The 24,327-nt window shown below is 36.6% G+C and overlaps 2 protein-coding genes across 6 annotated transcripts in view; both read left to right on the top strand.

Moving 5' to 3' along the window:
- Nucleotides 1–2,249, top strand: part of LOC131964952 (eukaryotic translation initiation factor 4 gamma 3-like) — a 72,613-nt gene extending 70,364 nt beyond the window's left edge. For all 4 annotated transcript variants that reach the window (XM_059328464.1, XM_059328466.1, XM_059328465.1 and 1 more), the window contains one exon: nt 1,176–2,249. In XM_059328464.1, coding sequence (XP_059184447.1) covers nt 1,176–1,357 — 182 coding nt within the window. In that variant the 3' untranslated portion in view covers nt 1,358–2,249. The remainder of the gene's footprint in view (nt 1–1,175) is intronic.
- A 4,528-nt stretch (nt 2,250–6,777) lies between these two features.
- Nucleotides 6,778–22,741, top strand: hp1bp3 (heterochromatin protein 1, binding protein 3). Of its 2 annotated transcripts, XM_059329539.1 has the most exons (13): nt 6,778–6,881; nt 7,357–7,437; nt 10,643–10,817; nt 12,376–12,438; nt 12,548–12,704; nt 12,799–12,942; nt 14,786–14,845; nt 15,614–15,753; nt 17,428–17,518; nt 18,370–18,529; nt 19,223–19,334; nt 19,534–19,695; nt 21,207–22,741. In XM_059329539.1, the coding sequence occupies exons 2-13, from the start codon at nt 7,371–7,373 to the stop codon at nt 21,721–21,723; spliced, it is 1,848 nt and encodes a 615-aa protein (XP_059185522.1). In that variant the 5' UTR covers nt 6,778–6,881; nt 7,357–7,370; the 3' UTR covers nt 21,724–22,741. The 2 variants fall into 2 exon arrangements, with proteins under 2 accessions (XP_059185522.1, XP_059185523.1); XM_059329540.1 differs by lacking the exon at nt 12,376–12,438.
- The last annotated feature ends 1,586 nt before the right edge of the window (nt 22,742–24,327 follow it).

Below are 24,327 nucleotides of genomic sequence, written 5' to 3'. Positions count from 1 at the left end.
ACTTGGCATGAATTTTGGCAAGATAGTGGTTAAGGATAATGAATGAATGTGTATTCTTATTTGCTCTTATTTCCCGCTCAGCTCCTGCAGTAAGGCTTAAATACACTGTGTACAAACAATAGTTACTCTTCAGGTTGAGAAATTGAAACCCATTCAAAATGCTATTTCTGATCTCACTTACATTAAAGCATCATACATGCATTTTCTTAAATTGTGGTGTCAGTCTGGGCTTTGGCCTTTGAATTGATAATTTTTACTACTTTCCACCAGATTGCATCATTTTGACCATATTCCGCATATAGAGAAAACATATGTGATTTATACACAAACAATCCATACACACACACACTTCAAATAAATCTAAACATGGATCATCTTGAGTCACATCAATGATGAAACATGACAAACTCAGAACAAAAAAAGATGATTTACACAGCAGCCAGGTCTATTAACATCGTGGCATCATGACAGAAACCTGGCATATAAAGGGTTAAAATATTCAAGATTCAATTAGTGTTTGATATAAAAACGAGGTCAGATTTAGGAGGGGAAATCAGTCCAATGAAAGTAGAATATAAAAATGTATTTTCAAATAATGTGTAGCTTGCTTTTTAGGAGCACATTTTATTCACTAAGCAATAAGTGTGAGTATTTGACTCTGCACGAAAAACAATAATGCAACAAAGTCAGTGTTGCTGCTAATCATTGACAAGTTCCAGGCTGCAATAAAACAGTTTTTACTTTGCATGTAAAATATGAATTATTTTCAATAATTCATATTTTCTGGGTTTTTTTTCATCTAAGAAGATGGTGGTGTTATGACAAAAACATGGCATTTTAAATGGTTAAAATATTCAAAAGTCAATTAGTGTTTGATATCAATTATTAGGTTAGATGTAGGTGAAAAAAAATCATAAAGAGAGTAGAATATCATTATGTATAATTTTTTTTATAGCTTACTTTTTCAAGAGTGAATTTTATGCGGTAAGCAGTACAAGTGTGCATAACATTTGAACTGGCCCTGAGGGTTAAAATAGAAAAAAAAGTGTCATATGCATTAAAATTAAAGAATTTCAGAATTGAAAAGCCAAAAATGTCCCTAGTGATGCAGAAGGGTTTATTCCACTAAACATTTCCCTTCATGAAGCCTTGACTGACGTGTCCTTGTCTTCCAGACCTTCTCCGGATGTTCTTTGACTGTCTGTATGACGAGGACGTCATCTCGGAGGACGCGTTCTACAAGTGGGAGACAAGCAAAGACCCTGGCGAGCAGCAGGGGAAGGGCGTGGCCCTCAAGTCCGTCACGGCCTTCTTCACCTGGCTGCGGGAGGCGGAGGAGGAGTCGGAAGACAATTGACGAGGGAGACACCCAGGGAGGACACGGCGTAGTAGAACTGCATCCTGGCGGCAGAACAAACATTCAGAGTGGGTGTATGGGCAGGACGACATGTTTTACGGCTGGAATTTTTTTCTGCGGTACGGTTCTGAAACATGCCGCCAATTTGAGTTTGGATTCCAACGGCGGAAGCACTAAATACCTGTATTATACATAGAAAATATTTTTGTTTTAAATTTTAACTTACTTTTGTTTTGTTACTTTTTAAGAAGAGACTTAAAAGATACATAGGTTCTGGACTCTTTAATTTATTATTTTTTTAAGGACTGCAAATATGAAAGTTATTTAACATTTGCAGGTGCTCACAAATGAGAACAACAACAGAAATAACAATATAATTAATTATAATAACAAAATAATAATTGTGAAATAAATAGCCTCCCTGGATTCCACACTGTTTGGTTTAAAACAGGGTAAAGCAAAGTTATTTTGGGATGAAGGGGAAGCGGAGATAAACAGGAGTTGATGCACAGAAGCTATTAACGTTGTCCGTGTATGACGTATTGAGGTCAAAGGTTATCTCCTAAATAACCTCCAAGTGTTTCCCTCAGCCTCGGCTTGCTCTACATCGATATGTACAGACGCCTCCGTCAGAGAGGCAGAGGTATGCATTCACGAAGCGATGCAAGTCAGTCCACAGAACTGTCAAAACAAACGCAGACGAACAAACCGGATACTTTCAAACGAAACGAGCAAAAAATGCAACATTAAAAAGCAAATGGCCAGGGTCGCTGAACGTGAGATGCTTGTAATACTTCCGACCTACAGAGCAGATTAAAGCTTGTAAATACATTAAAGACGAAAAAGGTATTTAAAAAAATGCTGATTGTCATGATTTGTTCTTTTGGTGTTCCGAGATCTGTTTTGTGGGTGTGTGTGCGTGTGTGGGTGTGAGGCCCTGTTTCCATTTAGCAGCAACATGTTGTCTGAGTGATCAGCTCTCAGTCTGCGTTCTCACCTGCAGTAACTGCGTCTCCACATGCGTCAACAGTGACCACTACTAAGTCATGTACCAAACATATTAAAATACACAAAATACAACAACTAATTACAGACAAAAACAAATATGATTTTCTCCTTTGAGTTAATTAAATCTTTGAACAAACTTCAGTCCTTTACAAAATAAAGTTAGATATTTGTACAGCTGACAGTTCGCTCACACGCTCCTGATTCACATACAGTCATGGAAAAAATTATTAGACCCCCCTTGTTTTCTTCATTTTCTTGTTCATTTTAATGACTGGTACAACTAAAGGTACATTTGTTTGGACAAATATAATGATAACAACAAAAATAACTGATAAGAGTTTAATTTAAGAGCTGATTTCTAGACATTTTCCGTGGTTTTCTTGATAATAACCAAAATCATTAACAAGAAAACCATGGAAAATGTCTAGATATCAGCTCTTAAATTAAACTCTTATCAGCTATTTTTGCTATCATTCTATTTGTCCAAACAAATGTACCATATTTAGTTGTACCAGACACTAAAATTAACAAGAAATTGAAGAAAAAAAAGGATGGTCTAATAATTTTTTTCATGACTGTATTCTGTCATTATCCTCTTTTCACTTCTAACCGGCATGTTCAGTTTTTGCCCAGTGTCTCCTCTCTTTCTCTCACTCGCACGCACCCTCCTGATTCCCATATACCAGTAAATGAGAAAAAAAAAACATGAAATGAAAACATTGCAATAATTGCTCTGAGCACAGCTGGACAATGTCTATTACTGCCGTTTATATACAGCGCTCAATAACCAAGTTATTTAAAAAAGACAAACCCAGAAGCCTGTGAGGCCATCTTGGCTGTTCCAGTGTACTGTGTACAAGAAAAACAAGGCAGTTGATTGTTCTTCCATGTTTATCACAGCACAGCTCACTAGGAGTGTTCAATGACAGAAACATGGTATCAAATTGTTTACTTAAATCAGTTTTCGCATCTAATGAGTACGTTCTTCCGATCGGACAGGGGGCGGCAGTTAGATTAGATTAGAAAATACTTTGTCAGCTTTCGCCGAAATGTATTGTGCGGCACAGCCACCTGATTGCATGACAGAAAAGACAAACAGAGACAATACAGTGCACATGTACAATTGACATCAGGGTCCGTTAATTGATCAGTGAGTCAGGTAGTCGGCGTTGTCGTTCCGAGTCCTTAGATCAGTTTTTGTTCAATTTTAGAATAGACTGGTGTACGAAGGATCCCTTGGGTTTGATCTTCCTAAAACGGGGAACAGCATATCTCCTCCTAATGGCAGCAGGACATGTTCCCCATTCAGAACGTGGCCTGTGTTGGATGCAGTGTTCCTACCCAGTCTCAGTTACTGTTTTGATATGCAAGGTCGTACATTTTTACATATATATTCAGTTGGTTAAACAGTTTTGATTTTGATGCAACGGACAGACACCCGTTGCTAGGCCTGTCACCATAACAAATCTTTTAGGACGATATATTTTCCCAGAAACTATCACGACAAACGATAGTATTGTTGTATCGATGTTGTTTTAGTTTTATGACGATATTAGAGAATAAGTACATCCTTTTTTCCACAACAATGAATTTTAAAATCTCAAGAATATTAAACATTGGAATTGAAATGTGGAAAAGAAATATTATACTCTGTTAACAAAAAAATGCACTAATAATATATATTTTTCTTCAGCAATTCGTACTGCAGTCAAACATTTTCAGCATTACTTTAAACAACACTATCGTGTCAATTTTAAAATATCAAACGATAAGTCGATATAGTAATCGTAGTGACAGGCCTTTCCGTTGCATCAAAATCTGTCTGTTGCGTCAAAATCAAAACTGTTTAACCAACTAAATATATGTTCAAAAATTGTTGCCAGCCTCTTGTAAAATTGTACGACCTTGCCTATCAAAAGTTGAGTAGGCGGTCCCTAATGTGGACAAGAGTCACTGACCCGTTCTCACTATCTGAATGGACACATGAACCACCTCCCAATGTGGTTTTTGACATCCGATCTCAATGGGTCCTGACAGTGTTTTCACCTGTATTTAAAGCTGTCCACTTGTGTTCTGATCACTCAGACCACATGTTGCTGCTTAATGGAAACGGGGTCTGTGTGACTCTGCTACGACTTCATGTGTGTTCAGTTTTCCCACTTTGGAAGCTTTATCCTCAGACACAGAGCTGTTATACAGTCATGGAAAAATCATCAATTCATCAATTTCTTCTTCATTTTAATGCCTGGTACAACTAAAGGTACATTTGTTTCTTGATTATGATTTTAGTTATCAAGAAAACCATGGAAAATGTCTAGATATCAGCTCTTAAATTAATTCTTATTGGCTATTTTTGTTGTTATCATTATATTTATCCAAACAAATGTACCTTTAGTTGTACCAGGTATTAAAATTAACAAGAAATTGAAGAAAAACAAGGGTGGTCTAATAATTTTGTCCATGACTATATGTGAGAGCGGTATGAGCGTCTGATTGGTTCTGCTGAGCCATTAAAGCATCAACAATCATTATTAATTTACTCCCAGTCAGTGCATTGGCTTTGAAATAATAGCAACAAGCTCTTTTTGCTTGTATTTTATGGTCAAACATGCAGTTGCACTCATATTTTTGGTGTGGTCGCTTGCTTATCAGGTCACTAAAAGTGGCTTCCCGAACTGGCAACGAATGCACTAGCTTGTCTTTACAGCATTGCTTGTTTTTTGATCACCCAAAAAGCATTTTATGCATCCACAGTGAACATGGAGACTTTAGCTGACACAATTAATCATCTGAATTCCTTCCTAATTATAAGGATTTGCTGTTTTTTTGTTTGTTTTCTTTATCTAAATTTAAAGCACACATTTGCTGCATTCCAAATCATTATGCATCATTATTCTTCGTCATTTTCCTTTTAGCACACACTGTTTCTGCCCTAACTTTTACATGCAGTATGCATACAATTGTGACTATTTAAACATAACATGGCACCTTGAACTGTGACCCTCTTGCTCAAACATGCTGCATAGAGAATAGTGGGTCAGCATCATAGAATATAAAATGTGTTGGCTTGCATACTGCAAAATACAACCAGATCCATTAGGACATCCTGGTATTTATGGTATACTACAATACAACAAAGTATTAAATAACTGATCCTTTTCTGTATATATGAATAGAGGGTTTATTTTATTGTTCATCCAAGAGAGCTTAGATATGTTTCTGGTGTTTTCTGTTTGTTTTATACTTAACTTCTACTATCAGCTTTAAGGTTAAAAGTTGTGTTTCTCTACCTACAACTACAACAAAATCAATTGTTTTCATAGAAGCACTCAAACACTACAAATCTGATTAGGTTTAGTGAGATTCCTCAATAGCAAAGACTCATGGGACAACTAAAAGCACAACTTTTAACCCTTTAAACTGACCGTAAAAGTCAAACATTAAGTATAAAACAAACAGAAGACACCAGAAACATATTTAAGCTCTCTTGGAAGAACAATAAAATAAACCCTCTGTTTGTTTTATACTTAATTTTTGACTTCTACTGTTGGTTTAAGGGGTTAAAAGTTGTGTTCCTCTTCATTTAAACTTTGTTAGCATTAGACAAATACAACTCCCGTGAGCCTTTGCTGTACAGGAACCTCACTAAACCTTATCAGAGTTGTAGTTTTTGAGTGTTGATAATAACAATTGATTTATCTTGATCAAAACTGTACATTTTAATAGAGGGTTTATTTTATTATCCTGCCAAGGGAGCTTAAATACGTTTCTGGTGTTTTCAGTTTTTTTATGCTTAACTTTTAACCATTTAAACCAACAGTAGACGTCCAGCATTAAATATAAAACAAACAGAAACACCAGAAACATATGTAAGCTCTCTGTATATTTTAATAGGTAGTTTATTTTTCTGCCCCATTTTAATCAAGATAAATCAATTGTTTTCGTAGAAGCACTCAAACACTACAACTCTGATTAGGTTTATTGGGGTTCCTCTACAGCAAAGGCTCATGGGAGTTGTAGTTGTCTTGTACTAACACATTTGAGATGAAGAGGAGCACAACTTTGCGTGTTTTATACTTAATGTTTGACTTCTACTGTCGGTTTAAAGGGTAAAAAGTTGTGCCCCTCTTCATTCAAACGTTGTTAGTATCGACAACTACAACTCCCATGAGCCTTTGCTATAGTAAACCTCAGTAAACATAATCAGTTGTAGTTTTTGAGTGCTTTTACGAAAACAATTGATTTATCTTGATTAAAACTAACACTGTTCTCGGGTTTTTATTGACCTGGGTGGCAGAAGAAGTCACAATACGTCGAAACATTGACATCAAATTTAAATATTTTTAAGCCCTTTGGAGAGGACGGTGGGAATCCTGCTTCGACGTGCTCGTTGACGCTGCGACGTGACCAACGGTCGTGGTGGGGCGGGGCTCGTAAACACAGAAATCTAAATAAAGAAAGGACCGTGCAGAAATTTCTACTCCTAAGTATCTCACGTTTTCTCCACAAGTGAAAGGTAAGTCTGATAGTTTCATTAGCAGCTAAACGTGTAGTTGCATGGACTCGATGATGGAGAATAAAACGCAGGGCCGGTGTGGGTTTTTTTTTTTTTTTTTTTTTACTCCAAATGAATTTTATCTGCCTTGTGCGACGCCATTACTGTGTGTATATACCAACTGACAAAATGGCGAAATCGCCGAAAATTTCTGGCAACTCATCTTCTGGCTCGTGTGCAAGTGATCGAAATAAATGAGTATTTAGTTTGGAGGAGGCAGAGCAGAGCAGCGCCGTGGAAGTGGCCGTGGGTTGTGCAGCACAAGCGCACCTTTTCTTGTGTTTAAAGATAATGGGCCTCAATGAATGAAGTCCCCGTGTTTTACCACGCACGTACACAGAGTGGGCCTCAAACCAGCGCTGCCTGCTAATATATGTGTTTTTTTTCTTCCCTCTTGGTGCTTCTGGGGGATGCGTGTTTATTTTTCTCATCCCAGGTTAATCTCGTGTGATGCCGATACGCCGAGCAGCAGCGACTCCGACCCCGGAGAAGGCCCCCTCCGCTGCAGCAGAGAAAGGTGAGGCTGGGGTCGTCCATCACCGGGACCAGACCCGTGAACGCACCGTCATCCCTGACACAGACTGAACTGTCGTCCCATTACAGCACAACTCACCGTGGACTGTATGTTCAGGCTGCTGGTGGACGTGTGGGCATGCAATGTTTGTTTTTGCATCACAGAAACCGGTCTCTTCACCTGAGAAATACAGTGCAACAATCACATACTGCATTTTCTTTTTGGTATTCACATGCAGGCACATGTTATAATTAGGTAATAGTACATATTTTAGGAGAAACTACTTTGAACAAGCATGCACGACCAAATAAATTCCATATATTGCCTCAAACACTTGGTAAATAAAGTGGGGAAGCCATATTTAAGCCATAAGCCCAACTGTTATCATAATATTGTTATAAAGCAATGTAATGTAATGTCTCTTAAGTCAAAACCCAGGCAGGACAGCAGGCCTAACTAAGAGAGATATGATCATCAGCAGTCACAAGGCCAAATGTTGCACCACAGTATGTAAATCAGACAAAACAAGCATGGGATGCGTAATAATCCTGCACGACCAGCAGCATCGTCCTTTAAGTCCAGAAAATGCAAAAATTTTAATTCCTGACACAGATTTTACTGTAGTCATATTACAGCAGCTGGTGGACGTGTACTGGGCATGCAATGTTTGTTTTTGCATCACAGAAACCATCTCTACACCTGAGAAATACAATGCAACAATCACATGCAGCATTTTTTTTGGTATTTGCATGTAGGGACATGTTAGGATGGTGAAGGCTGTGATATGTGTGCATGAAATAATTATATTACTATAGCAAGTTTTAATAACTTTATTTACATAGCACCTTTTTAAAAACAGCAGTTTACAAAGTGCTTCAACAGAGAGAAGTTAATCACAGTGAGAGTGGTGCCATAAGGCTAAAAACAATTCAAACATTAAAATAAAAATAAGAGACATAGAAGGAACAATCACAAGACATTCTCAGATAAACGGAAAGTAAAAGGAGTAAAAAGTGAAGAAGTAGAAAGTAGTGGTGAGATAGAAAGCAATACATAAAAGAAAATCTATAAAAGTGGGTTTTAAGAAGTGATTGAAAAGACATTTCTGACTCTGCTCCTTTGTCTTTAAGCTTTTTGACCAACCGCTATAGTCATAATAATGCTCCGACGTGTGGAATTATAAAGTTTTTTAGTTGTTTTTTTTTGTATTTGCGTGGGTTGATGTGGACGCCACATGTAAGTTCCTGCTTTTTGCCAATCACATGCCTGAACAACATGCACATGACTGTTGTGGTCCAGAACCGTGTTTCCCGTCTGTCATGATAACACATTATTTAGGACGATATATTTTCCCAGAAACTATCAAGATGAACGATAATATCAATGTTGTTTTAGTTTTATAATGATATTAGAGAATAATAAGTACATCCTTTTCCACAGCAATACATTTTTAAATCTTTAGAATATTAAACATTGGAACTGAAATGTAGAAAAGAAATATTAAAATATCCTAGATAAATAAAACATAAATAAATAAACTATAACCAGTGGTTAAATAAGTAATCAGATCCCTTACTTAAGTAAAAGTACTAATATACACTATGAAATGACTCCACTACAGTAAAAACCCTGCATTCAAAACTTGCTGAAGTAAAAGTCCAAAAGTATCCGCATCAAAATGAACTTAAAGTATCAAAAGTAAAAGTATCATTATGCAGAATGGACCCACTCAGATTTTTATATATTCTTAATATTTCATTGGATTATTATTATTATTGATGCATTTATGTAAGCAGTGTTTGAATCTTCTCAAGGTAGGACTCATTTTATCTCCTTAATATACTGTTATGACATTTAATTTAAAAAAAATATCTAATCACTTTAAATTTTCTCATGTTTTTTTGTTAAATCTTGACCTAAAAACTAACTAAAGCTGTCAGCTAAATCTAGTGGAGTAAAAAAAAGTACAATATTTGCCTCGAAATGTAGTGAAGTAGAAGTATAAAGTTATATAAAATGGAAATACTCAAGTACCTCAAAGTTATACTTAAGTACACGACTTGAGTAAATGTACTTAGTTACTTTCCACCACTGATTACAACCAAAACAAATGAAATAGACTTTCAGGCTCTGTTAACAAAACATTGCAATGAGATAGATAGGTCGGTCACGATAATAACTATATGGACTTATCGTTCGATATATAAAAATGCACACAATAGTTTTTTCTGGGACTCAATTTATTGTTGTTTACATGTGTGACTTTTTGAGCTTTTTTGTGTTGTGTTTAAATTAAAGCTGCAAATGTTTGACAGGCAGCACAGACTGCCAAAAACAACTATATTTCCTAAGCAGCCATTCCAGCTGTTTATATGTTATTTTAATTTTAAAATTATATAATACATAATGATTTTCTCATTACAATGTTTTGTTAACAGAGCCTGAAAGTCTATTTTATTTGTTTTGGTTGTAGTTTATTTATTTCTGTTTTATTTATCTAGGATATTTTAATATTTCTTTTCCACATTTCAATTCCAATGTTTAATATTCTCGCGATTTAAAAAACCATTGCTGTGGAAAAGGATGTACTTATTATGCTCTAATATCGTTATAAAACTGTAACGACATTGGTAAAATGATACTATCATTTATCGTGATAGTTTCTGGGAAAATATATCGTCCTAAAAAATGTCAAAAGTCAACTACATTTCCCAAGCAGTCATTCCGGCTGTTTATATATTATTTTAATAATAAAATAATATAATACATAATGATTATCTCATTGCAATGTTTTGTTAACAGAGCCTGAAAGTCTATTTTATTTATTTATCTTTTATTTATCTAGGATGTTTTAATATTTTTGTCCACATTTGAATTCCAATGTTTAATATTCTCGAGATTTAAAAATCCATTGCTGTGGAAAAGGATCTACTTATTATGCTCTAATATCGTTATAAAACTAAAACAACATCGATACAACAATACTATCGTTTATCGTGACAGTTTCTGGGGAAATATATTGTCCTAAAAAATGTGTTATGGTGACAGGCCTATCTGTTGCTCTTTCTTACATTGCGAGCTATTTATTTACAACTGACTTCCCAAAGCGAAGTGTTTGCACAGCAGAGTAGTCAGTCAGCTTTTTAAAAACTTTGTGTCGTTGAGATATTATTGGTGCCTTTTCATTGAAACGTTTTCCTCCTCCCAGAGCCCGAAGCGTCCTCGGAGGAGTCCCCCTCCGCTGACGAGGAGCAGGCGGCGTCCTCTGCCGCGCCCGCCGACGGCGAGGGCAAGGCGGTGGGCGACGCGGAGCCCACGGAGAACGGAGAAAAGGCCGAAGGAGCGGAGGAGGAGAAGGCAGGAGAAGGGGCCGAGAAGAAAGAGTGAGTCTGACCAGAGAGCTAGTGTGCCACTCTGAACGCTGCGATATTTCACTCTGATAGCACTTTTATCTGTTTATATTATCCTTACCTCTGCTGGATAACGGCAGGCTGGTCGCAGTGTTGCATTTCCAAAGGATGTGACCTGTCACAGCCACATTTATGGTAGATGTCAGACAGATGTGTCGGTCCCTTTGTCCGCAGTCTCGGAGGAGTCCAGGAGGAGAGCACGTAAGCGTCATGAGAGTCTAAAGGCTTCTCACCAGCTCAGTCCACATCTGAGAGCTAAAAAGAAAAGAGCAACATTATCTACTACAATCGACAAACACGCAGAAAAAATCATTTTATTGGGGGAAAAGCCTGCAGCTGTGCAGGAAATCAAATTGTTGAGACATTTCTAAAGCCTCATCGATACGTGATGACATTTCTTTTGGCCAGTTTTCTCCTAAAAAATATGTTCTCAGCAGAACAAATGGTTGCCATTTTCATCTTATATTTTGAGTAATTACAATGCAGATATAAGTCAGCTTAATGATAAAATAATAAAAGCTTTGTCAGAGTCGCTGAACAACATTCTTTGTAGTTTTTCTTTTATCTGACATATAGCAGATAGGCCTGGGCGATATTGACCAAAAGTCATATCCCGATGTGTTTAGGCTGAATATTGATATACGATATATATCCAGATATTTTTATCGTAAAGTCAGAGCAAATGTTCAGTCATAGCCAAATATGACATGTCACAAGTAGTTTTATTGAAACTGTTTATTTAAGTGAACATAAATACTATATAACAGGAGTAAATTTTTTAAAATCAAAACTCCGTAAAGTGCACATTTGAATAAAAAAATATCTTAAATAAAATTACCCTATGAAATAAAATAGGCCAATCTTTATCTGAAATAAATATATTTATATGAGAAAAGAATAACAAACATTACAAAATAACTAAATATGACAAACTCTACTAAGGGCAGCATTTATGTATAAGAAAAAGAAAAAAATTGAACTATATTCATATATGAGATATGGTCTAATTCCATATCACATTAAAAAATATATCGATATATCGCCCAGCCCTAACAGCAGATAATATAAATCTTTAATGTTTTCAGTTAACGCCTCCACCCACAATTCCTGCTATGCAAACTACTAGCAGTGCTGTATTTTGTATATGCTCTTCAAAAACCCCAAATATTTGAATGTCACTGGTGCATCAAATATTTATTTAAATATTTTGGTGTTTGCGTCCCATCACTTCCCTCCATCAGCAACCACAAACCACGAATTGGTTGCCAATCGAGCCCTGCTCAGACATCAAAGAGAGCAAAATCACCTCACATGCAGCTGTAGAAGTTATATTTAACCTGGCTTTAAATGTTAACAAGTCAGAGTTTCTCCTCCCTTACTTCTCCCAGACCTTGACAAAGCAAACAGTCACTATCATGCACGTAGAACACTAGATGAGCCATCCAGGCAGGCTCAAATCACCATGATGATCATTCAGACAGATGTTCTCAAATTTCATTTTGTCTCTCCCGCCGGTGACTAACGGACAAAGTGACAAATGCAAGGACTGCGCGGCTGGACAGTGTGCAACACACTGCTATGTTCTCCTACTAAGGTGAGGATGTGATAAGGATAAGGGTGGTAAAGATCACAGTGAAATATCGCTTCTACAGAAACGAACCTCTTCACTCACATTGTGTCTTGCTCCTCCTCTCTGGTGGCAGGTTGAAGGATGGATACAAGTACAAGAAATCCAAAAGCAAGAAGGTGAAAAGAACGATTCCAGCGTGGGCGAGCGTCGCCGCCAGCAAAAAGCTTCCTGTCACCAACTTTGCGGGCACTCAGAACAAAGTGGATAATATCCTCATCGAAGCTATTACGGTGTGTACAAGCTCTGATCCATCAAGTCAGAAAGTTGAGTTTGGGTTTTTTACCTTTTTTGTTGATAAAAATATGTTTTATGTCCTTTTTACAGTCTTGTAATGACAAGTCTGGGGTTTCATACCAGTCCGTCATGAAATATATTCAGAAAAAATACCCGGGGATGGAGCTCGACAAGAAGAAGTTTCTCATCAAGAAAGCGATGAAGAAACATCTGGAGAAGGGAACCATCAAACAGGTAAAGAGCGTGCAATTATCTTCTTTAATCTTGGTGAAGAAACATGCTTTTTCAACAAACAGTCATGTAAAAAATGATTAGACTAGATTAGACTACCCTTTTTCTTTAATTTCTTGTTAATTTTAATGCCTGGTACAACTAAAGGTACATTTGTTTGGACAAATATAATGATAACAACAAAAATAGCTGATAAGAGTTTAATTTAAGAGCTGATATCTACACATTTTCCATGGTCTTGATAATAACCAAAATCATTATCAAGAGGACCATCGAAAATGTCTAACAGTTAAAGTTGTTTTAATCACACTAAACTATGACTAAGTGTTTTGAATAACTTCCTGTCGCTAAACGCATGCAGCTTTCAAAATAAGAGCACAGTGTCTTAACAGAATCAACCTCAGAATGTACAAGAAGACTGTCAAAATAAGATGCCTTAGATAAAATATACAAGAGCCCTTATTCTCCTTTAAATTTTGCAATCATTAAGATCAGTGTATATGATGGAATAGTGGCATTAGAATGTGTGAGAGGCACCAAATTTGGGCATTTATGGGAAAAAAATCTCCAGAGGGGCATGCCCCGGACCCCCCTATCCAGCTATTTTTCCACACTGTCTGGCTGCTTTATGTCCTAGTGAAAAGCATGTTGATGGCAATTAAAATGACATAATAGGATAACAAAGAATCTATAATACAGTATCTCCAGACTGTGAACATTTTTTTTTGAGGTGTTTGCTCTCATTTGGCTCTCAAAGTGCACCAGATTGATGCATTTTACTTATATAGAGTCTCATAAAATCCTGTGGGGAAACACTGAGAGCATAGCGTAATAATATCATAGATTTATTTTCACTTTAACAATATTGGATGGTTAATAAATAATTGCTCATAAAAGCTCATTAGTTGGAATAAAGTTTGCAGCTTTGAGCAGACAGACACACAGTTTGATCCTTTACTTGACCTTCGCTCTTATATTTGGAGTTTAGAAAGGTTAATAATCACACCACCATCCACACTATTTAAAGGCACAGCTGTGATTTATTGTTAGCTACAATAGCTGGTGGTGAACACACTCCAACACCCACTTCAATAAATCTGAACTAGCCCTTTAAATGTTGAGCACTCTTCTCAAGAGACCTGGAGCACCCTATAATGTAATAATTTCCTGATTATGTAATAACGCCTAAAATGCAATAAATTTTGCACCAAATGTAATAAAACCCTATAATGTAATAACTTCACCAATAATGTAATACTATTAATTAACATATCAAAAGCATAATTTTTATAACGAAACTAGTGACTGTATAATGGAAGATCCGATATAAACATGTTACTGACATTACCAGCAGATAACCTTGCAGAAATTATGTCACGTCAATAAAATGGAATTTAAATCTTTAACTTTAGAAACAACATATAAATTCAGAAACCCTGTATAAACCACAAAAAGGAGGTTGAAAAATTACCATGTCACTTGTCATCAAGTTTTGTCATTTTGATGCAGACATTTTTATTTAATCTTTACTCAGCTATAAAAATATCAGGATATATAAGTATGACAGTTTGTCAGCTGACCACTATGTCACTTGAAATAGACTAAGATGTCAATTTGACATTGAAAGTGACATAATAACCAAATGTCAGTCAGGATATTTTATTACATTATTGGGTTTTATCACATTTTCGATCAAGTTAGGTGCAAATGTTATTACATTTTCAGGCGTTATTACATGAACAGGAAAGTATTACATTATAGGGTGCTATAAGCGCCATGCACACCGCTTCACCTCATTGAGCTCATTAAAATGTGTAATTATATTTCTCTCTTGTGTCTCTCTCAGCTGAAGGGTAAAGGCCTCTCAGGAACCTTTGCCATCGGGAAGCAGACCACCTCGTCTAAGGTAAGTTACAGCACAACTGAACTGATGTATCTGACTATTTCTGAGCAGGGAGCAGACACTTGTTGCAACTAAATGTTGTGTTTATGCTTTAGTTGTTGTACAGATTATTTAAGAGAAATTACATGAGAGAAAACTTATAAATTTAATTTAAAGCTACCGAGCATGCAGCTTTCAAAATAAGAGCACAGTGTGTGAATCCACCACACAATTTACAAGATGACTGTCAAAATAAGATGCCTTGAACAGAACATACAAGAACCCTTATTCTCCTTTTAAAATGTACAACATTTTCTCCTCGGAGGGGTGGGCATGCCCCCAGACCTCCCTAGATGTTTATTTTTATTATTTGCAAATACTCAAGAGTAATTTTTTTGTGTTTGGCAAATGTTGAGATTTGCACTTTACACTACATTTTAGATTTATGATTGATTTCTACTTTGTTTAATTTTTTTTTGTGAATTTATACAGACTAAAAAATCATATTTTCTATATATTTTTCAGTATTTTATAATATTGTCAAGAATATCATTATTGAAAAAATGAAATACCGTGATATCGTATTGATGTTATTATTATTGAGTTTTGGACTGCAGTGTTTGACAGTTTGTGCTCAGCAGCAGAAGGACGTCTCAGTACAACACATTTAACATTTAATCCTTATTTTAATGAAATAGTGTCAACAGTTTTCCTTTCCCATCTTTCCCTCTGAGACTGGGATGTGTTTGGTTGTAATGGTCATGTCTGTAAACGGTGTAAATGGTGTTTTAGAAAGCCGGTCAGAAGACGGAGTCTCTGGGAGACGCTCTTCCTCTCATCATCACTCGGCTCTGTGAGCCCAAAGAGGCCTCGTACTACCTGATCAAGAAATACCTGGAGCAGCACTTCCCCAACTTTAACATAGAGAAAAGGTACAGAGCTTCTTCTCCTGTTATTTCTGCAAATGTTCAGGCAATCGGGAAGCAAGCAACAACTATAATTAGTTGTTTAATTTATTTGGATTAATCTGTTTTTGTTTTTTTCAGTTTTACCAAAAAGCTGTAACCTGCAAAAGTTTTGATATTTCCCTTGATAACAGAAGATAGATCTATCTATACTCAAAACCCAAACCGATTTTACCAATAAATGAAATGAAAATCATCAATGTGCACAAACTATCAAACTTCTGAGCTTAATGTGAAACCGGAAAAACAAAATTTTTTAAATGTTAACTGTAATAGTGCAATTAAGATGAGTTTTCAGTATGTAACTTAAGAAGAAGACAGCCAAACACTGGACTTTAATGGCTCAGCAATGGGCTAAAAGAGGTGTGAAAGTTGTGTTTCTAGCTGGGTTTATTGAATATACAACCCAGAGTAAAAAAAAAATGTGATCCTGCATCAAGAATCCATCAAATTTTGACTTTTCATTTTGTAAGTCTACACTCTGTTAGTTTAAACATAAAATATGCAACTGAATGTTTGTAACAAAAGATTAGCATCAGGGTGATACTAGTCTGACTCACTGGTTGTAGACTGGTTATGAGCCATTGGTTAGTATAGGGCTGGGCGATATATTGATCTAAAAAATATGTCAATATATTTTAAATGTGATATGGAATTAGACCATATCGCGGATATTGATATATCGATTTTTTTTCTTTATACATAAATGCTGCTCTGCTGGCTTTGTCATATTTGATTGTTTTGTAATGTTCGTTATTCTTTTCTCATATAAATATATTTATTTCAGAAAAAGATTGGCCTATTTTATTACATAGGCTATTTTTATTTAAGATATTTTTTTATTTAAATGTTCACTTTATGGAGCTTTGATTTTTTTTAAATGTACTCCTGTTATACAGTATTTATGTTCACTTAAATAAACAGTTTCAATAAAACTTTGACTTTGACTGAACATTTGCTCTGACTTTGCGATAAAAATATCAGGATATATATATAGTATATCGATATCCAGCCTAAATATATCAGGATATGACTTTTGGTCCATATCGCCCAGCCCTAGGTTAGTATGAGTCTCTGGTGCATCTCCTGCTGCTGCAGGGCTTTTTATCTTTTTTTTATAACGAAACTAGAGACTGTATAATGGAGGATCTGATATAAACATGTTACATGACATTACCAGCAGATAGCCTTGCAGAAATTATGTCACGTCAATAAAATGGAATTTAAATCTTTAACTTTAGAAACAACATACAACTTCAGAAACCCTGTATAAACCCCAAAAAGGAGTTTGAAAAATAACCATGTCACTTGTCATCAAGTTTTGTCATTTTGATGCAGACATTTTTATTTAATCTTTACTCAGCTATAAAAATATCAGGATATATATCGTATATCGATATTCAGCCTAAATATATCAGGATATGTCTTTTGGTCCATATCGCCCAGCCCTAGGTTAGTATGAGTCTCTGGTGCATCTCCTGCTGCTGCAGGGCTTTTTATCTTGCAGCGGCTCCATCACAAGACAGTGTGCAGCCAGGCCATTCTCCAGCTCTGATACAGCTCTATGGGGAGAGGTCTTGCTATGTGAGTCTATAAATGCACTAATGATTTACTAATAATGAACTGACTGTTTGTGCTCAGGCCAGACGTCCTGAAGTCCGCCCTGGTGAAAGCTGTAGAAAAAGGACAGCTGGAGCAGATCACTGGGAAAGGAGCCAACGGGACGTTCCAGGTAAAGTATTTTATTGAGTTGTGCTCCAGATGAGTCAAATCTGTTTTAAAATGACTGGTAGCGCATAAATATTCAATCCTGGTGAAGTGTAATTGGCAACATAAAAGCATCTTCCCTATGATGCTGAAATTAAAGACACTGTTGTGGACAAAGGTTCTACTCACTCGATATTATGTGGAATTCTTAAGCATTAAAAAGTAAAAAGCTTACCTGATGTTTTCGATTTTCAAGTTTAAAAAAAACAATTTATTAATTAATTTATTTATTTATCGTTATTATTTCTTTAGGATTTTAATTTATTTTTTATTTCTATATATTTTTTATATTCTTATTCTATTAATTTCTTAAGGTTTTTTGTTTATTTTATTATTAATGTCTAGGTTTTTAATTTATTTATTCATTTATCTTTTAATTATTATTATTATTATTATTGTTAATATTATCCCTTTTTATTTCTTTAGGTTGTTAAGTTAATTTATTATTATTTTATTTATAGAGGTTTTTTGCTCATTTTATTATTATTTATTTTTATGTTTCTTTTCTCTCTTTTTTTTGGCAGGCTATTTGTACATACAGTCATGGAAAAAATGATTAGACCTCCCTTGTTTTCTTCAATATCTTGTTGATTTTAATGCCTGGTACAACTAAAGGTACATTTGTTTGGACAAATACAATGAGCTGCAATAGCTGATAAAAGTTTAATTTAAGAGCTGATATCTAGACATTTTCCATGGTTTTCTTGATAATGATTTTTGTTTTTATCAAGAAAACCTTCGAAAATGTTTAACAGTTAAAGTTGTTTGAAGGGCAAATGAGCTATTGTCCTAAACATTTCTCTCCATCTGTCCCAGCTGAAGCGTACCGGTAACCAGGTCCTGCTGAAGGGCAGTACCTTAGAGGACGCCATCACAGCCGCCATCACAGCCATGAACGAACCTAAAACCTGCAGCACCACGACTCTACGCAGATTCCTAGTGGGGGCCAACAAGGACACAAAGGAGTACCAGTTAGGTAAGAACCCTCCTCCCTTCTGCTTACAGTGTCACTAAGGCTCCTTTCAGACTGTTGCAAGCTGTCATGTTTACGCCTCTGTGACGTTACGCCTTCAGTCTGAACGTCCCAGAGGCGTAATGAGGGGGAACAGGTGATCCCGGGTCTGTACCGCCTTCAGAGGTAGAAACAGAGGAGTTAAACTGGTGAGACTGTTGGAGGCGGGATCAGTGTGAACAGGCGGAGCCGGCAAGATGGAATATATGTCACATATTAGAGGTGGGAATCACCAGAGGCAGCACGATACGATATTAGTTAGATTTTAAGCATTGTGCGATGTGGTATTGAGTATTGTGATACAATTTATTGCGATTTAACTGTTTAACTGCATTTTGTGTTCACAAAAGTTCACAAGAACTGTTTGTCCAATCAGAGAAAATTCTCAGTGTATTCATCTCACTTCAGTCTTTTTATTTCTCCACAATGAGAGTCAAACCCACAGACTGACCAACAAAGTATTCAGTCAGACTGAACTGAACTGATATTAAACATGTATGGACGACAACAACTGCAGCATTTAAAAAAAAATGTTTTTTAAAAAACCAAACTTTGCAGCGTTATTTCGAAACCTCAACAAGCTGCACAATGAGCTTTTGGTTACAGCAGTTGTGCATCCAACATGGTGTCACTAAAAGGGGAATTGTTTTGTTTTAGTGGCCAATCTGAGGAGGACCCTGACAAAGTGTAAAGTTCTCGGCTGGATGGAGCAGATCACCGGTCACGGCTTCACAGGGACCTACCAGCTCTCCTTCCCCTTCTACCCCAGGTACGGCTGATAAAGTCAGACAATGGTTTTGTACTGTGTAATTGTTTTAAGCTTGGCTGATAACTAAGTTTGGAGGGAACATTGACAAAAAAGTAGAGTATAAACTCGCTTTCGGAAGATGAACTAGTAAAGGGGTAAAAGAAGCAGATAATTTGTCTTTATATGCCGTCTCAGACCTTTTTTTTCTGTACCTCTTCAGCCCTAACACCTTGTACCCAGACAAGTTCAACAAACTTCTTAAGAAAGACCCTCCGCCTGCAACCAAGCGGAGGCGGACGGTTGCATCTTCTGACGAAGAAGAAGAGGAGGAAGAAGAGTCTGAGGAGGAAGAGTCTGAGGACGAAGCTCCCGCTCGTAGGAGGTGGGTTTAAAAAACTGTTCTGCTCTTAGTGTCCTTAACACGTAACTTAACATCCTTTCACTCGGAAGGAACTGCTTTGATGCTATAAGAATCGCCTGCACACTGACTTGAAACAACAAATATAAACACCTCAGGCATGCCCCCCAGGGAGAGAATTTTGTACGTTTATAAGTAAAATGCATCAGTCTGGTGCACTTTGAGAGTCGGAAGATACTGTATTATACGTATCTTTGTGAGTCTATATTGTTATTCTACTGTGACATTTTTAATAGCTGTCAACATGCTTTCCATTAGGACATGGAGTAGCCAGACAGTGTAGAAAAATAGCTGGATAGGGGAGTCCCCTGGAGAATTTATTTTCATAAAAACCCAAATTTGGTGCCTCTCACACAGTCTAATGCCACTATTTCATCAAATACACTGATCTTAATGATTGCATATTTTAAGAATTATTTTAAATGGAGAATAAGGGTTCTTGTATATTTTATTTAAGGCATCTTATTTTGAAAGTCGTCTTGTAAATTCTGTGGTCGATTCTGTTAACACACTGTGCTATTATTTTGAAAGCTGCATGCGTTTAGCTACAGGAAAACAAAAAACAAACAAAACAACTTCAAAAGTTAATGTTCTCTGACGGCCCGGACAGGTTGATAGTATTTAGTTTGGCGCGTGCACACACATACAGAGCGATCATGTGGGGACGGGACTGATACAGACAGGTAGGCACCTTTCTCTGTCATGTTTTGAAGCGAAGTAGCGGAGAGGGCAGCTCCCTAAATTCATGGTACGTGTCAGTGTGTGTGCCGCGTGTCTCGGAGGAGGACGGAGAGGTGGGTCGGGGTTTAGACTGACTGACGGGTGACAGACACTCTGCTTTAATAACGTTATATATTATGAATCGTGTAAGAATACTTTCAGTAGCTTGAAATGTGACGTTAGCGCAGCACATAATGGGAAACCCTGAACTCGTAAGGATCATGCATGCTCAGAATGAGCTAAACGTGTGGGTAGTGCCCAAAAAAAATGCCAAAATCCCCTCAAATATTCTTCTGTTGTTATTCATTTTTTGACCTAATGAAGATCCTACTACGACTAAAATATTGTCCAGCTTAATAAATATGTGGTTTGGAGTCAATTGTGCAGGCATTACTCTTTTAACCCATTTAAGCCAGGAAAGCATTACCGCATTTCTACCATTAAAACCCGGGTCGCTCTTGTGTTATTCTACCATTAAAGTCGGGAAAGCGTATACAGAGGCTACAGAGGCTGTAAAATCAATTATTTAGTAGGTGTTGACACTTCTGTTGAATTTCCGGAAAAACTTCAGGTTTTAGGGGGTTATTTTAAATTCACCCATAGGTTTTACAGGCATTTTTTACAGGTGTTTTAGGCCTAAATGGGTTAAACAAGGCCATTTTTCAATAACTTTGCACCTGTGTGATTTTTTAAATTATTTAAAATATTACGATGATGCTTCTTCAACTGAAGTAACTCTGTTTAATGACTCTTAGAAAACCGGTGAAGAGGCCCCCACCCAAGGCACGGCGTCCCCCACCAGCCAAGAAGTCTCGGAGCGCCAGTCGGCCGGCAGGTAAAGGCCGGGGACGCCCCCCCGCCAAGAAGTCTCCGGCAAAGAAAGCTGCGTCTTCGGCCATTGTGCGGGGAAGGAAAGCGCCGGCCGCTAAGAAGGAGACCCCCACGCCGTCTAAAGCCACGCCCGTAAAACGAGGAGCTCCGGCCAGAAAGCCCAAAACACCAGCCGTGAAAAAGCTGGCCAAGAGAGGCTCCAAGCGGCCGGCGTCCAGAGATTCCTCCCCCGAGGAGACTGAAGTCACAAAGGAGACGACGCGGAGCGGGTCCAAGCGATCAAAGCCCGAGGAGTCGTCTCCGGCACCAGCCGTTAAAAAGCAGCCAGCCAAAGGTCGGTCTAGGCGGACCGAGCCTGAGGAATCGTCCCCGAAGGAGCCCGCCGTGAAAAAGGGTGCAAAGAGCAAGCAGAGCCCCCGCAAGTCCAAGAGAGCGAAATAACGGGCCGAGGATAAACTATCCACCGGTCTGCTCTGGATCTGCAGCAGTCTGCCGCTTTGTTCAGTCTCTCTCTCTCTCTCTCTCTCTCTCTCTCTCTCTCTCTCTCTCTTTTTATCATTTCTCTCTCTCTCTCTCTCTCTCTCTCTCTCTCTCTCTCTCTCTCTCTCTCTCTTTTTATCATTTCTCCCTTTTTAACAGGGCAGTAGTTTTTTTTATTTCTATTGTAGAATAAGAACGTTATCCTACCAAGTTTACTGTACATTGAGAGTTTCTGAATTTCCTTTTTAATCACCATGTGTAGAAAAGCTCCGTTTAGTGTTGATGTGTGAGCAGCTGCCGTATCAGGAACACATAGCGAGATCAGACAAACTGTAACTAGAGCCATGTAGGGACTTTGGTTTTTATATCTGTTCCTCTGTCGAGGCATCGGCAGCACACGTTCCTAATGCCGGATGGATTGAGATATCAGTGTTTTGGAGGGTTGAACTAATGTTCATTTTAAGTTAAAACATGGGTTAAAATGTTTAAACTGTTGCTAATTATATTAATATTTTATAAAGCACAGATTTTAAGGTTGTTGTCCTGTGTCCTCAGATAAATTACAATATTTTTGGCCGTGCAGTACCGCATCAAACCTGAATTTTTAATAATTATAATATTAATTTTAACGGACAATGATTGATGTTTGTTTATGTAAAAGAAGAACAAAAAAGCCCCTTGAAAAGATCAGGCCTGCAGGCTGCAGGTGGAGGACTGGACAGAAGATAAAACACTATGTTAGGACACATTTCCAACTTGTTCGGGGAAAAAATGTCTTTTTTGATATGTGTGTGTAATCAGGCATAAACATGAATTGATTTTATTGCTTCACGGCTGTAATTCAGTACCAAACTGTAAGAAATGTGTGTTGTGAATAAGAAAAAGGAGGATAATAGCTCATACATACCTTGCATGCATGTATTCCTTGTGTTGTTAAGCTTTTTTTCCAAGTCATTAATAAAATGGCTATATTTGTAAACTCTTGTTGTTGTTTTTGAATTATTTAATTTTGTGTACATATAGAAAATGCAATTTAAAAAGTTCCAGCAGGTAGTATTAGGTGTTGATCAGTCATATTATTAGTTTTTAAAGTGCAGAAAAGGACAGAAGAAACAGGACTGAGCAGAGATTAAGTCCAAACCTGCTGCACTAAAATAAAGTTTTTACTGCAGGTTTTAATTATTAATTTTTTTAAAAATTAATTAAAATAAAATAAATAGCTAAATAAATATCAGTGTATGTTCAGCAGCAGTTAGTTGCTGGCTATTTAAATAAAGTTTACAAATAAAATAAATAGCTAAATAAATATCAGTGTATCTCCTGTAGCAGTTAGTTGCTGGCCATTTAAATGAATAAAAAAATAAAATAAATATCAGTGTATGTTCAGCAGTAGTTAGTTACTAGCCATTTAAAGAAAGAATAAAGTTAAATAAACATAAGTGTATGTTCAGTTTCAGTCAACTGCTGATAATTTAAATGAAGAATAAAAATAAAAAGTTAAACAGTGTATCTTCAGTAACAGGCAGTTACTTACAGTTACTGGCTATTTAAATAAATGAATACAAATGAAATAAATAGCTTAATACATATCAGTGTATGTTCTGCAGCAGTCAGTTACTGGCCATTTAAATAAATAACTAAATAGCTAAATAAACCTCCATGTTTGTCTAGCTAGTACATCTACAGATATCTCTATTGATCAAGACAGATTAACTCATACAAACAGTAATTCAATCAGGCTGACAATTAAACAGGCAGATCAATAAGTCAGTTAATCAAGTCAATCAAAGTTTACTCAAGGATGTCACAGAGTGAATTAAAAACCCACTTTCTTCAACATTTACCACCAGTCAACTGCTGATTAAAGGACTTTATTTAAAAAAAACTACAAAGACACCATTTCTAATCATCCCAAGCATTAATCTTCTGCCTTACATGTTCTGTAAAAAAAGGTTTTTAATACTGGTGCATATTGGGAAACAAATATGACAAAAATACATTCAGATAAGTCTGTTTTAGGCCAATAGTAGCTGATAAAATATGATTTAATATCAGTATTCAGACCATTTATATTAATCTACCTATCTCTTATTATAAACCTTTTATTTATTCATTCATTTATTCTTTTTCATTTTTCATTCAAACTACTACTTTTTTCGCCCCTGTAATTTATATTTACAACTTTTGCTTCTGTTTTTGCTGTTGTGACAAGTGAATTTCCTGATTGTGGGATCAATAAAGTATAATCTAATCTAATCTAATTTAAGTGAATGTACCAGTACATAAATGTAAAAGCTCAAGAATAAAAATAAAATGAATAGCTAAATAAACATCAGTGTAGGTTCAGTAGTAGTTAGTTACTGGCCATTATATATAGACAAGCTTTTATTGCACATTTAAACTATTATACAGTGGACACATTCTGGGTTCCTTTTGTGTACAATGAGATATTGTTTGAACAAAAAATTGGTAAGAATTGTTCCGTCGTTCATCGTTATAAATCGATCATTTTATTATTAATTTGAGACAGGGGCCACAGCAGGGGCCGAGGGGGGCTTCTCCACA

Source organism: Centropristis striata, chromosome 3 (genome assembly GCF_030273125.1).
Source record: "Centropristis striata isolate RG_2023a ecotype Rhode Island chromosome 3, C.striata_1.0, whole genome shotgun sequence".
NCBI classification, from domain to species: Eukaryota; Metazoa; Chordata; class Actinopteri; order Perciformes; family Serranidae; genus Centropristis; species Centropristis striata.
This window is presented reverse-complemented; position numbering and strand designations above follow the sequence as displayed.

Bases quoted from the DNA above. Each gene is read 5' to 3' on its own strand.
- hp1bp3 (XM_059329539.1), top strand. From the start codon at position 7,371: ATGCCGATACGCCGAGCAGCAGCGACTCCGACCCCGGAGAAGGCCCCC. The intron at 19,335-19,533 runs GTACGGCTGATA...GTACCTCTTCAG, and splicing joins TCCTTCCCCTTCTACCCCAG to CCCTAACACCTTGTACCCAG. The intron at 19,696-21,206 runs GTGGGTTTAAAA...AATGACTCTTAG, and splicing joins GAAGCTCCCGCTCGTAGGAG to AAAACCGGTGAAGAGGCCCC.